This window comes from Buteo buteo, chromosome 7 (assembly GCF_964188355.1).
Source record: "Buteo buteo chromosome 7, bButBut1.hap1.1, whole genome shotgun sequence".
Taxonomy (NCBI): domain Eukaryota; kingdom Metazoa; phylum Chordata; class Aves; order Accipitriformes; family Accipitridae; genus Buteo; species Buteo buteo.
Window position 1 is genome coordinate 39,812,872 of NC_134177.1, and position 14,422 is coordinate 39,827,293.

The 14,422-nt window shown below is 45.9% G+C and overlaps 2 protein-coding genes across 3 annotated transcripts in view; one reads left to right on the forward strand and one right to left on the reverse strand.

Annotated features, from left to right (window-relative positions):
• Nucleotides 1-11,993, forward strand: part of LRWD1 (leucine rich repeats and WD repeat domain containing 1) — a 16,919-nt gene extending 4,926 nt beyond the window's left edge. For both annotated transcript variants that reach the window (XM_075032524.1, XM_075032525.1), the window contains exons 4-16: nt 930-1,049; nt 2,563-2,715; nt 3,457-3,597; nt 4,239-4,580; nt 5,211-5,337; nt 5,585-5,694; nt 6,169-6,376; nt 7,937-8,009; nt 8,116-8,256; nt 8,935-9,032; nt 9,643-9,804; nt 10,584-10,708; nt 11,598-11,993. In XM_075032524.1, the coding sequence (XP_074888625.1) occupies nt 930-1,049; nt 2,563-2,715; nt 3,457-3,597; nt 4,239-4,580; nt 5,211-5,337; nt 5,585-5,694; nt 6,169-6,376; nt 7,937-8,009; nt 8,116-8,256; nt 8,935-9,032; nt 9,643-9,804; nt 10,584-10,708; nt 11,598-11,738 (1,941 nt within the window). In that variant the 3' untranslated portion in view covers nt 11,739-11,993. The remainder of the gene's footprint in view (nt 1-929; nt 1,050-2,562; nt 2,716-3,456; nt 3,598-4,238; nt 4,581-5,210; nt 5,338-5,584; nt 5,695-6,168; nt 6,377-7,936; nt 8,010-8,115; nt 8,257-8,934; nt 9,033-9,642; nt 9,805-10,583; nt 10,709-11,597) is intronic.
• Nucleotides 11,901-14,013, reverse strand: POLR2J (RNA polymerase II subunit J). Its single transcript, XM_075032531.1, has 4 exons — nt 13,861-14,013; nt 13,571-13,660; nt 13,100-13,274; nt 11,901-12,414 (listed from the first exon to the last, which is right to left on the reverse strand). Exons 1-4 carry the CDS (start codon nt 13,911-13,913, stop codon nt 12,379-12,381), a joined length of 354 nt encoding a protein of 117 aa, XP_074888632.1. The 5' UTR covers nt 13,914-14,013; the 3' UTR covers nt 11,901-12,378.
• Between the last annotated feature and the right edge of the window lie 409 nt (nt 14,014-14,422).

Sequence of the window (14,422 nt, forward strand, 5' to 3'; positions counted from 1 at the left end):
CAGCAAGTGTTAGGGCATCTGAGAAAGCAGCCAGTCTTTTTGTGCCCCTTCACCAGTTTGTGCCACTATTTCCCAATCTGCAGAAGTGACTTGCCCAAGACCACTCGGATATTAAAATCTGGGTATCTTGAACTGCTGATTCTCCAGGCCAGAGTCCCATCTTAGTTAGCTTATCAGGCAGGATATCTTATGCTCATGCTTGTGTAAAATATAGTAATGACTGTGTAGAAATGTCCTTCTTAGATGTTAGTTTTAGTGCCCCTTGTGCTCTGGAAGAGCAGATTTGGTCATCTGATGAGGGGCTAAACTTGGTGATTAGTCTAGCCTTGGTTTTCTGAATTCTCCCAAGAGGCTCTGCTGACTGTGCAGTTTGAGCATCTGAAATTGTAATTTTACTTGTGCTTTAACTGGCATCAGCCACCAACCCGGACCCAGATGCTAGTTGCTGTTACGTGCTGGCAGAAGTATATGTGCGGCTGTATGTTAAACTGGATTGGGGAACTGGTCTGACCTAAAACACACCTGACCCACAGAATCCCTGCTGGTATTCATTTACTGTATGCAGAGCAGGCCTTCCTCTGTATTAGATGCTCACTCAGAGTTAAAGGATGTGAACAGAATACCCTGCATTGCACTCGGGCCGGAGCTGATGAGCCCGGTTACGCCGCCACCACCTTGTGTTGGATGTTAGTACTGCTTAAGTGCGAGGCAGGTCTCCTGTCTGCAGTTTAAGATCCCAACTCATAGGAGAAGGTTAATTTACAACTAAAAGGTGATATTCGAGTCAGAAATGCTGAGAAGATTTCATTAAATTACTTTTCCTGACTAAATATATTCTTCTCATCCTTGGCTGTATTTTAATAAAGGACTAAAGCTAAAGCAAGTAACATGCATACAATTTTTTTAACTCTGATGCCTTATCTTTCTAGCTCAACGATGACTATAAAGTAATGTTTCTTTTGCAAAATCTTCGACTACTCAATGGCAAGGATATAACCAAACTGGCTAATCATGTGAGGCGTGTCAATAGTCGTAAGCTCACCAGCAAGGTAAGATGTGTGATATTTTCTTAATCTCTAAACACCTTAGAAGTAACTAAATACTGTGCTCAGTTTAATGACAGAGTTGCAAACAAGCATCAAATGGTTAACAATAATTCTGGTATGATCTAAGCACAGCCTGCGGTTTTGGCCACCTAGTAAATGTCTTACTGCTGCTTGCTCTGTTCACTGCTTGCATTTGCTCTGCCTGTTCTGTATAGCCAACTTCTGCCTTCAGTTTAAATCACAGGAGCAGGGCCAACAAGGTCTGTGTGTGACCCTCTGTTTTTTCAGGTCACTCCGATCATCATTAAAAAATGGGAGAAGCCTAGTGCTGACATAACAGCTGCATACACCTCCTCATCTAATTTACATTACTGTCCTGGCCGCAGGCATGGGGAGCACAAAACCAAGCTCAGGATAATCTTGCTTTTTCCAGCATACACCAGGAACAAGGATTTGTTTGTTCTTCTTCAGCTGTGCATGTTTGCAACTGTATTTTCACTCATTTATGTACACAGTTTAGCTCCTACAGATTGTCCCCACAAAGCATGTTGTGATCTTGAGCAAAATTATTGTTCTATTATGAAAAGGGGGGGGGGGGGTTGTACAGTACTGCTCTTAGCATTTGTATTCTAGTTAGTTGATTTTGTTAATTCCTTCTGTGTAGCAGTGGTGAAGAGATCAAATACTGAAGACTGGGATGGCTTATTGTGCAAAGTGTTATCTGTGTAATACTTTGTACCTCAAAGGGTCTTGGTGAGGGCTGCTCAGCCTCTTATTCTCCAGGCAACTGGGCATGTTTTGCTGTTTAATGAGACACCAAATGCTCCCCCGTGCTGTTCATTTTGTGCTGATGCCTGTGCCCCAGATACTCAGATCCTTTTCCCTGATGGTATTGCTTTGTACCTGGCTGCCCAGTTCTTACTGCTGTGTGTCTAAATGTAAAATGTCTCTTGGGTCTGAATGCTTTTGGATGTGTTACTACCCACCAGAAACTCTCAGATGGGAAACTGTGCTGATAGATGAGCGTCTGCATGATTGTGCCCATAGTTCAGAAGCCTTCTGGAGTCAAAGCATCTTTATAAATGGGGATGACATGTGCAGCAGTCCTGCTCACGCACACACTTGAACTACAAGGAAATTCAAACATGCCCGTTATGCCATGCCTGTTATAATAAATTAGTTACCTGTCAGGTGCTCCCTGTTAGTAGGGCACAGCGCAAGACTCCTTAAGATGATTTGCTATGGATCCAGAGGCATGAAATCAGGCATTGCTCTGGGTCCATGTTGATGGTATCTGCTTAGCCACACTCACTTAAAGTTGGTTCAGAGGAATTGGGTTTCTTGTTAGCTGAAGTCATGGTTTGAACACTGATAAAATAAATGGAAGCAGTGCCATCGTGTAGCTAGCAGAGCCTCAGGGTTGGCAACTTCTTAAATGCTTTCACAAGTACTCTTGTGCTTTTCTGCTCTGGTTTTCTGTAGTATTCTGTTGGATAAACTCAATCTTTCTGCCTAGGTTACTGCTCACTGGGAAAAATTCTTCCGTGACCAACTTCCTGAGAAATATACAGCTGAGCAAGTGAAGTCCATCAAGAAAAAGTTCCTGAAGTCAGTACAAACCAATGTAGTATATGGACCCAGCTCACTCAGTGAATTCACCCGCTGGCGGGTAGGTTACATTTCACTTACCCTTCTGTTCTTCAGGCAAGGACTCTGCAGCCTGATTCTGAAATGGATTTGATTAAAAAGCTCCATGGATTTGGGTTCAGGGTATCAGGGCTGTTGCAGACAGGTGATATCACTTTTTCTGGTTTTCTTCACTGCTTTGTTAAGCAGTTAGAGAAGCACTAGGACTAAATGTGCACCAAGTTGCAATGACTGCCATTAAACATTGTTTTTTAATTCATAAGCAATAACGATACTTGTACTAATTAACGAGACTGCAGTATCCTTAGTACTTAATTATTTGCAAATAACTCTAATGGTAACCTTTGGTCTTGATGGAAGCTGTATGAAAGGAGAAAAGATAATGACAGAACTGTAGTTACTCCCAGCGGGGAAAGATACCATTTAGTTTGTAACATATGTTTTAATTGTATGTGCATACATACCATTGAGGCTTCCATCTCTCCTTTGTCTTGTTTCATTGCTGTGCTGTTGTTTTTGCAAATGTGTACCCTGGATGCCCGTGACAAAGTTAAGTTCTTGGGTCATGTAATGGAGGATTTGGCCTGCCAGGCTCTGAGCTGACGACTCATCCATCTCTTGTGAAATTCATGTAGAACAGTGGAAGCAGATACTAAAACTCAGCAAAGCAGCTCTTGTCATTACATATCAGAGTTTGACTGCTGTTGCTTTTTGTCTTTTGTTTTTTTTTTTTTTTTTATATATCCACATATTTGTTCCTAAGGTGAAAATGATTGCAGAAGAGTTTCTGGCATACTCACTGGGTCTGGAGTTAAACACAGATCCTGAACTAGAGGAAAAGATGGATGAAAATGAGGAAGAAAGTACAGAGAGCCCCCGGGAAGCTGCAGAGGACGTGGGTCAGGTAGGTGATTTTTCCAGTTACATTAACAATGTTCTTTTTATTTCTTATGAATTCAGTAGCACTTGTCAGTTTACATTTATGACCCTTTGGTAACCGTAGGGGCAGTCTCAGGCTGCAGCCTGTATTCAGCAGCTGAGGCTTGTTCTTTATGGCCAGATTGAAGCTTTCCCAGCAATGCGAAGGTAGAATTGCTCTCCAAGAGGAGACCACTTCCATTCTCATATGACACCCAAAAGATTTCATGAGGATAGTCCTACTGAGTCCACCTATCCTTTGAGGAAGGGATATTTTTATGAGAGAACTGGGCTGATGCATGGCCAGACTGTGATGGTGCTTGCCTTCTTTGAAATGGCTGCCAATTAAACCCCCTCGGTCCACGGGCCAGATTTGTTTTTCCACATCGTATGTAAATTGTAAGTAACTAGGACAAGGGAAGGGAGATGAAAATGAGGCTGGCTGTGTGATTTTCATTAGCTTCTGCCTCTAGGAACTCTGCAGCTCTGTGCTGTCTGATATTTGGAATCCAGTCTATAATCGTGGGAGGGTACTTGCATTTGAATAATTAATATCTCTGACTGACAAATCATCTGCACAACTCAGAGAAGCTAGAAACCTGCAGAAACTGACAACATGCTTTATAGGTCACGATAATGCCCAGGAAGAGGAAAAGAAATAATTCAAAATCGGGGTCTGGAAACAAGAGATCCAAGTCCCAGGCAAAGACTGAGGAGAAGGCTGTAGTTAATCCCAGAAAGTCCAGTCATGTGCAGGATGACCCAGCTCCTGATAAACCACGAACATCGAACCAGACAGCCAAAGAGGCAACCCCTGAGCAGGGAGCTGAAGGTACAGATAAGAATGGAGAGCAGTGTCCCAAGGGGCAAAGCAACAGAAGATCCGGCCAGCTGACAGGGGAACAGAAAAGCCAGGAGCAGGACAACGGAGTTGTTAGCTTGAGTCCAGTGAAGAACTCCAAGGGCAAGGTATGTTCATCAGCCCCTTTGGGACTAGCTTTCGGCCTCTTGGTTTAGTGGGAGGAGCCGCATTCAGATTTCATCAGAGCTCTACGCAGCTTGGAGCTCATAATTGGCCAGATATATTGTGAGTTACGGTTTTTGTTTTGTTTTTTTTTTCTGTTGTTTTAAATCTCTCAGAGCCATCAGGGAAGGCCCCCCCCTGGAGACAGTGAATCCCCTGCAGGGGATGGATGGACCAGCGCTCTAAGGTGGTGCACTGAAAGAAAGCCTGTTCTTAGAAATGGAACTGGCATGACTTGCTCTCAGGTCAAACTGATGGCTGCATGGGGAAAGGTGTTTCCCCCTCAGCTCAGACCAGTGGGGATCTAAAGGTTTTTTCACATTTCTCTGCAGCAGGAAATGGGGTTCACTGCTGGGGTCTGCTGGGCACTTCTTTTCTAAACAGCTGACTGCTGGTTTAGGAGTCTTGAGCATTGGTGGCACCTCAGTCTCTCCTGTTCCCTGTAGCACAGAAGGGCTGAAAAATACTTCAGTTTAACTCAAATTGCTGTGTTCAGTAGAGGGTTCTGTCAAGGCAATCACAGGCAAACCGCTGTCAGGGGAATGAATTTTCTAAATGTGGATGGTTTATTGTAGGAGGATGTCAGTGCAGAGCCATTGCATTTTCTTCAGTGTCACAGTAAAGGCAACAGCCGCGAGGATTTTAAAACGCAGCTCTGGTCCTGTGTCTTCGAGCCATTGCTAGACTGTGGAGCCAGGAAAGGTGAGCTCTTAAAGAGGTTTGCAGGATTCCCAGAACCACCTGGCTCTGGAATCCCAGCGGACTCCATGCGTTAGACCCCTGCTCCTTCAAGCTGTAGTCTCCATTGTCAGGAATGAGACTTGCTTACATACTCCTTCTTTGACTTTGAAAACAGGAGACTGGGAGAGCACCAGGCAGTGATAAGCTGCAGTCTTCATGTGTTATTCGTGAACCTGGGAACTTCTCACCTCTTCTTTCAATCTTTCAGATCCCATTGTGAGCTCCTCCAGAACCGTGGCAACATGTGGAGGGGAATCTGTCTGTCTGATTGATTGTGAGACAGGGACGGTGCTGAAAAAGTATAAGGTGGCTACAGAGGTAGGTTGCAAGTGGGAAGAGTAAGCATTAAATGGAAATACCATAATCTGTTATAATTACATACATGTATATATAATATACATTACAAAGAGTTCTGAAAGGGTTTCAAGCGTTAGCTTGGACAGGTCTTAAAAGGATGAAGATAGATAGTAAATATTTCTTGCTTATCCTTTTAGCCCGGTTTGATATTTTTTTTTTAATCTTAGTTTAAAAGATAAGTCTGCCCGTCTTCTCCTCACACAGGCATACGTATGTGTATCCAGGCTGCTAAGACTGCTTGATGGCATAGAGGAATAAACATCCTGTTTTGATAGTTTATGTTCTTCTGAGGGTTGTTTTGAGATTCGATGCTCCGGCTCGAATAGTTGTGTCATTCACCTGAATAGCTCTTGTGATAGTTGTCTTATCTCTGAGCTAACAGCCATCCTGCTGGCTGTTCTCTTTCACTCTATTCTTGGTTTCTCTCTATCCTAGGAGTTTTTCAGTGTTGCATGGACAACCCTCACAATGGTAATCAGCGACAGTCGGAAAAAATCTCATAATATCTTGGCAGCTGCTGGGAGGAGAGGGATTGTCAAGCTGATTCATGTGGCGGCTGACTTCTGCTATGGAGAGATAAAGGCTCATAAAAAGCCCATAGCTACTGTCTGCTTCAGCCCAACTCGAGAAACTCACCTCTTCAGTAAGTCTCTGGTTCAGAATCTCTTTAGCTTTAGTACCTAATGTAGAAAAGGCTGGGCTTCCTTAACAAGGGTAGTTGTCCCCAGTGCAAGCAGGTGGAGGTAGGGACTGCACACACGCACAAAGAGCATGGACAGACATTATGGAGAGAGTATTGTTAGTGTCATATGGCAGTCATCTACACAAGGTACAAATTGTTTCGGCCACAAAGCCTGACTCTTTAGCTGAGGTGCAGCAGCTCGCGTTTCCCTCTCAGTAGCTCTCAGGGTGGCTGTCACGCACGCATTAGCCACAAACAAGGCCAGTAGTGGATCCGTTCCGCAGGGATGAGTAAGAAGAATGATAGCCAGAGCAGCCTGCTGGGGGCCAGGCAGCAAGCGGTCAGCTGGCAGGGCTCTCATCAAGCATGGCAACAGGGGCAATGCAGCGTATAATGGGCTGTTGGATTTCATTTTTTCCAACGAGCAAATCTATGCGCTTAATTGCTTTTGAATAAATGAAAATTATTTTGAGTTCTGTGCCTCGTCAGAAGTTTTTATTCAGGTCCTGATGTAGAAGAGAGCTTTGCCACAGTAGGGCCCACAGAGGCTTGCGGACTGGTAAGAAATGAACCATCATATTACAAATTGCAGCTGCATTGTCAGGCCTGTAAAATAAGCTGTTACAGACCCTTTCAGACCACACCTGCCCCCCACAGCACATTGTTTCTCTTGCCTACAGTTGCCCACATCCTGGAGTGGTTAGAGTGCTACATGAACCATTAAAAGTGGAATTTTTTTAAAACAAACACAGGTATCTGTAGTGAATACTTTTCAAGAAGCAGCTCAAGAGTGCAAAAAGCAGAAGCCTAGAGGGGTAAGGAGGTTGATGGCACACCCATATAATAATGGTGTGGACAGCAAGGCTCATTACATTACATCATAGAAAAATTTATAGTAATAAAGTGAGAGTCTTTGCATGCCTGTTTGGGGACTGGACACTAACCCATTTACTCTGAGTTTGAGGGATGCCATCTGATTAGGATTCTGATTACTTGTGAGTAATCTATTAGGATTGTTTCTGCTATCAGTACATCAGCTTGGTGACAAAGGACATTAAGTGTCTTTCACACTTTACATCAGTGCCTGACTTTCCCAATGAGAGCTGCTGCGGATGTGAACACAGTAAGCTGTGGACATGTGGAATAAAGTGGTGTCTGCCTAAGAGTAGAGGTTGGGCCTTGTACTGTAGATTCCACTAGAACCCACAGCCAGAAACATGAGCTCAAAGGGGCACTAATTAGCCACAACTTAGTAATGGACACCAGGAAACAAACTTTATTTTATCTGCTCCTCTTAGAGCACAGGATAAGAATACAAATTACTGACCGTGCATGTTTGACAATGTCTGTGAAGTGGTGTTGAGCCAGGAGCCTCTGTGACTGCTGCTGTGCTTTAATGAGCTCTCTGATGCCACAGGCTTAGAGTGTTACAGCCTGTGACACAGGTAGAATTGCCAGCTAGCACGAGAAGAGCCAGATGAGCAGCGGTGTCACTACCTGCTTCTCTTCTGTGTCCCACAGCTGCATCCTATGACAAGCGAATTGCACTCTGGGATATTGGGATTCCAGACTGTGACTACAATTTCAAAGCAAGGTAAAGGTTCAAAAAACAGATGTGGCCAGTCCAGGAGCCTATAAGTATCACATTGCAGCCCCCCTTAACTGCCTTTTTTTTTTTTTTTTTTTTTTTTCTTCTTTAGCCAGCTGCTGGTGCTGGACGCGATCTCTATTCCATTACGGATTGCCCCAGTCCCCACCTGCCCAGATCAGTACCTGCTGGCTGGCTGTGAAAGCGGCTGCTTTGCCTGGAATATAAAACTGGATAAGGAACAAAAAAGCAGGTGAGAACCAAAAGTTGGGGGCGTGCATTTGTTTCCCATAACAAGAAAAGGCAGTCCTAGCAAAGGCTTTATTTCTAACCGAGGAGGTCTGGTCAAGAAAAGCAGCATGTCCTACCAAACTTAAAACATATTCCCCTTCACATAGTGACAAGAAAAAAAATACTAGCATAATGCTAAAGGAGTGTTCAAAGCTCACAGCCCTGAGCTTGTACTGATGCTCCAGTCTACAAGTGTTGCTGGCTGCTTTGAAGGAAGGCTGACATGAGTGCAATACAATACCCTGAAACTTAAGGGCGTATCATCTTGAAGTGGCGTAAGAGAGTGTAAATTCTTGGATCGAGTTCCAGTCTCACAGCAAGGCCTACCCTGCTTCTGGTATGTGAGTTTTATGGGAGCACAGAAAAAAATTACAAGAACGAAGCAAGCAAAGTCATGCCCTGCTGACTAATCCTGATGCCTACAAAACCAGATGAAGTAAAACAGCAGTCTCTTAAGCAAACAGGCTTCTGCTGTATTAATAAATCCAGGTGGCCAAAAGCGTAAGTTCAAGTGAGAATTCATCCGAGTTTGGCGGGAGACTCACTAACACATGAATTTCCTTTCGGGTTCTGTACCCAAGTGCCCTTCCACTGCTGCCCATTCAGGACTTGACTCATTTCACCCTTCTCCCTACTCTAGGCCTTTTGAAGCCATATTCCAGTTTCCTGATGAGGATGGAGGCATTACAACATCTCACAGGGTTGACGGTTTGGCTTTTCTGAATGATGATGTCATTGGTGAGTATGAACACAATAGCCCAATGCAGAAAAACAGTCAGGCACCTCAGCACGTGGCAGGCTGAAGCCAGCATGATGAGCAGAGGGACTGAATGGGGTGTGACTACCTCTTCGACTTTTGGGGGCTACACAGAATGGAGTTGTCTCCCAGAGCCATTTAGCTTTCCCTGAAATGTGGGCTAGAGGTGCTAACCCATGTCTGAGCAAGACTGGAAATCAGATGGACCCATCCCCGAGGGCACGCTTGGCCAAGCAGTGCCAAAGCAGAAGGGAGGAGAGCCCCTTTCTGCTCAAGGGCTGGTGGCAACAGTAGTTTTTTGCAGGGGAAGTGGGGGTTCCCACATCTGGGAGCATGCTTAAAGCATGGGCTGGGTCTTTCTGAATAGCTTATGCTTGTTCTACAGTTCAGGAACATAAGCATGGGACTGAACATCCCTCTGCAGCCTCCAGTTATCCTGAAATAAGGTAAAGGAGATGGAAACAGTTGCTGTTGGTCCCACGTCTTAAAAGCCACCTTCTGGATGGACCGCCTTCACCAGAGGCCAGCCTTTGTCTTGAGGCATTTCACTTCTCCGCAACTGACACAGCCTCTCCTGTCTTTCTTCCCTAGCTTCCAAGAGCTCTAAACCGGGATGCATATACTTATGGAGCTGGAGTCGGTCTTTTGACACAAAGGGAAAAGGATGCCAGCGAACGCTATCTGCCGTTATTCTAGCTGAGCTGGAGTGGTCTATGACAGACCTGTCCTACCTGACGCTCAGCACCTGCCCAGGTAGGCAGCATCCCTCCTCGGGGTGAGCAGCAAGGCTGTGCCAGTCGCTGCAGCAGAGATGGCCGTGCGGGTCAAGATTTGCTTTGAACAGTTGTGCCTGCCTCCCCTTTCACCCATCAGAAGAGCCCGTAGTTCGAGGCAGAGGCCTGGATTTCAGCCCCCATCAGCGAGCAAGCAACACCAGCCCTCGACTCCCTGCACCACAGCTCCAGCACTGGGCAGCAACAGCCCAGCACCAGCTGTATATAAATAAGTAACAAATAATTACAGCTATACCATCTGCCATACAAGGGGGAACCGAGGTTTTACAGCTTTACGTGGACCGATTACATTACCAACACAGTCTTCCTTGTACAGGTCTCTAAAGCTCACAGAGCTGATGGCTTGGCCCTGTAGCTTTTCTGGAGCTATTTTAATGCTTAGTGCATCTAAAGTAAGGGGTAGGAACACCACACGATGGGCAGCTGGCTTTTAACACTAACAAGGAATAGACAAACCTGACCTGGTCACCACTTCCCAAAACCAAAAAAAGTCTAAAAAGAAATCCCAAAACACTTATCACTAGCTTTTGTCTACTAGAGTAAGATAGCTGATTTGTCTTTAAATGAATTGAGTTTTTTCAGAGCAAGGTAAATGATGTATAAATTTGTGCCGGAAAGAGGTTTTGCTGAAATAAGACATCCTCCCCTGGGATCCTACAGCATGTCTTGAGCTCTGCTTTATAGCAGAATGGACTCTCGGTTCCACACATTTTCCAGCTGCTTCTTTTGATCTTACAGCAAAAGACTACGTGTTCTGTGGTGATGAGATGGGAAGTGTGTGGATGTACAACCTCTCAAACTACACTGCAGCATGGAGCTCTGCAAAGGGAAAACGCTCAGACAAGAAGATCCCTCCCACCCAGGTAGGTCTCATTTACCTGCTGGGGCTGAGCAGACCTCCCATCCGCTCCCCCTGCAGCTGTCCTGAGTCACCCAAGCAGATTTGCACCAGAACATGCCTAGTGTTTTCTCTACCTAACACTCACAAGCAATTAAAAGCAATCGTCTCCAGAGCGTGACCAAGGCCATCTTTCAAATCTCACACAAACACAACTGTGACAGGAATTAGGAGCTGTAAAGCAGGGCTGTTTGCTCCTGCGTTCTGCAGCTTGGCAACTTTTCCTAGCAGAAGGGCCCTCGGTAAAAAATTAGTGGTCAAACTGGAAAGCCTGACACTACAAGCATGCAGACGCCATATCCCTGGTGGGCCGAGGGGAGGGAAGCCAGAGGGGCTGTTCCTGGCAGAAGTGTACACAGGAAAGGGCTCGCTGCTTCTGCAAGTTCATGCCACCCTTTTTTTCTTTAGTTTGATACGTCCCTGGCTTCCAGTGATAGTCCTCTTTTGGGCAGTTACTGTTCCCTTGTGTGATGAAGGCACATACATGCAAAGGCTCTTACTCCAGAGCCTGGTCTTGAGCTACATTATATATAGGCGTGACATGACCTAGCATTCCATAAACTTTCTGTAAGCGTATTGCCCAAGTCAACAGTCAGCTCCAGCTGCTTTCGCTTTTTCCTTTCTGATCAAGTCCCTCTGCATTAAACCCTGCTCCTTTAGGAGGAGTATCATAAAGTTGCACCACTTCCCTCCGAAAGGGGAAGAACCTTTTCATTCAGCTTCCCCAGGTTGGTAGGGAAGCGGATTCCACAGCAACCCAATCATCAAACCAGGCCTTGCAGTAATTAATAACCTCCCATTTTCAGAGACAGTACCACTGTGCCTTTCCTACCCAAACTCTGTTCTCCTCGTAGATTCTCAAGTGGCCAGAGCTTCGAGCGAACAGGGAGCAGCTGACTGAAGTCCTAATAAACAATGTGGTATCAGACCCTACTTTTACTTACCTTGTTGTTCTAACTAGTGTGAACATAACAGCAATTTGGAAGAAGTCATAGTTCCTTGTAACAGAGTTTCATTCCCGTGCTTTGAAATAGTGCAGTATTAGTGACTGTTACCCATGTAATCATGAAGTTTTCTAGACCAGCTATTATGTGCAAGAGAAAAAAAAAAAAAAAGAAAAAAAAAAAAAAAGGTAAGAGTTTGTTAAACTCATTAAGTCATTGTAAACATCCTGTTTCTTTTACTGTAAGTTTTCACAATTTGTGCATTTGTTTTATAGAAATGACACTTAATAAAACAAAATACCAGTTCGGTTGAGAGTGCCTAGACTTTTTGAAAAGGAAAAGCAGAGTTCATCTACCACTGTCACTCAGCAGCTTCTCATTCTGGCAGTACACTCACAATAAACTCGCCAACAGTCCAGTACAAATATTTGCCTTAAGGCTACAATTAGAAAAGTAGAAATAATTTTAATTACTTTTATCCATCAAATCAAACAAGACATTTATCCTCTTGGCAAAGTGCCTGTCTAGTAGAAAAAAAATCACCTCCGAATGTCACTGCTGCTGTCAAAAATTAAGCGTAAGTGGGACAAGGGGGAAAATATTTGCCATGAATGGAGGTTTAAATATAGCATTCAACTAACAGACACGTCATTCTGCCTCAGAAACACAGTCCGCTCTAAATGGGGTGATTTTACTCGATTCCTTCTTGTTTGTCTTTAATAGCAACCTGTAAAACACAAACATACATATGCTAAGAGAACCGTTGCTGAGCTGGAGAAGGTTAATTTAAACATTCATAACAGTCTTCTGTGAAACACAGGAAGAGCTACAGACCTTCAGTGGAAATCTCTACACCATCCAGAAGAATAATACTTAAATTAAAATCAAAACATATTTACAAAAGTTGTGCACTGTTACCTTTTACCAGCACATCAGAGAATGCTACACAGCCAGTATCCTGTTGATAAACCCCCTGGTTTTGTCTGAGTAACCTTTTGGGCAGATTAAGTCTTAAAAATCAGGGGCTGAATAAATAATAAATACAGCGGTACAGTTGAGCAGAAAGCAATGACAAGTGGTCAAAAAAAAAAAAAAAGTACTGTCCCAGAGATTTGGCAGGAGAAGTAAAGAAAAAAAAACAAACCCCACACTTGGAAGAATAGAAGATTACTTTCTACACTAATAAGACTGTGAGAAAACCAATGCCAGCCATCTAGGGAATTACAGAGTGGCCACTGAACCGTTAGGAGCAGGCAGGGTCCACCACGCCTTGACAGAAGCAAAGTATCACGGTGCTGCGTGGCTTCAATGACCTAAAATAGCGGCTCTAAGATAGACTACCCCTCCCTTTGTTTCACTTTTAATTGCAAGAAACTGAATTACTTTAAAGAAGAAAAAAGAAACAAACTTACCCTGAACCTCTCTTCCAGGAGGGAAAGCTCGCTGATCAAATCCGTGATGGCGTTGGTGAAAGCTTCCTGGGGGCTGTAATCCGGGGTGGTTTGGACCCGGATGATAATTTTGTGTTCCAGCGGGTGCGGGACCTTGTACCCTGCAAATAACACCTGGGGGTCTTTCAGTAACTGCCTGGAACGGAAAAGCAGCAGTGAACAACCACGCAGCACAAATACAAGTGCTTTTTATATTAAAAAAAAACAATTTAAAAGCCATGTTTTTGATGATGGGCTTTCCCAACACACTTTCAAACAGGACGTGACGAACCCGTTCGTGGAGGCAATCCCCTCACTTTTAAAGGCAAAATTGCTTTACCCTGACAACACCTATCACAACGTGACTAAACTTCCCAAGGTTAAAAAAAAAAAAAAAGCCCTAATCCCCCCCAAAATTTACGCACACACCACCCCCCCCCGGCCTTAGCTCACGACTTGATGATGTTCCCCAGCGTGTGATCCTCCTTGTTGATGGTGAACAGGCAGGCGTTGGGCACCTTCGTGTCCTTGTTGATGGTGATCCTGAGCGGATACAGCCCGGCCGTTACCACAGCGGCTCCCCCCCGGCCCCGTTACAGACCGGGAGGCCGCGGGGGGCCGGGGGGGGAGGCCCGGGCTCCCCGTACGGGGAGCCCGGGCCTCCCCCCCCGGTCCCCCGCGGCCCGAGCAGGGTCTGTGCCCCGACCAAAAGCCGTCCGCCCCCTCCGCTCGCCGCTTCTCACTTTTTCTCGCCCTCGAAGAGGAGGAAGGACTCGAAGGCCGGAGGCGCGTTCATCCCGCCGCCGCTCGCCCCGCCGTTCCCACGGCGCCCGCCGCCTCACTTCCGCTCCTTCCCGACGGCCCACAGCGCCCCCAGGCGGGCGGGAGGACTCGGCGCAGGCTCGGCCCCTCCCAGCCCCGCCCCCGGGGGTGACGTCAGCGCCGGTGACACCAAAGGGCAGCAGCGGGGCTAGCGGTGATGTCATCGGTGATGCCGTCAGGAGCGCCAACACCCGTGACGCCACCAGCAACGCCCCCAGCAGAACCACCAGTGGTGCCACCACCGTGGCCACCAGCAGTGCCATCACCAGTGCCATCATCAGCGATGTCACCAGTGCCGCCACCAGCAGAGCTTGCACCAGGGCACCAGCAGAACCACCGGTGACACCACCGCCGCCACCAGTAGAGCCACCAGCAGAACCACCGGTGACACCACCACCGCCAGAAATGGCGTCACCAGCAGTGCCACCGGCGATGTCACCAGAGCCACCACGAGCAGGGCCACCGGTGACACCACCACCAGCC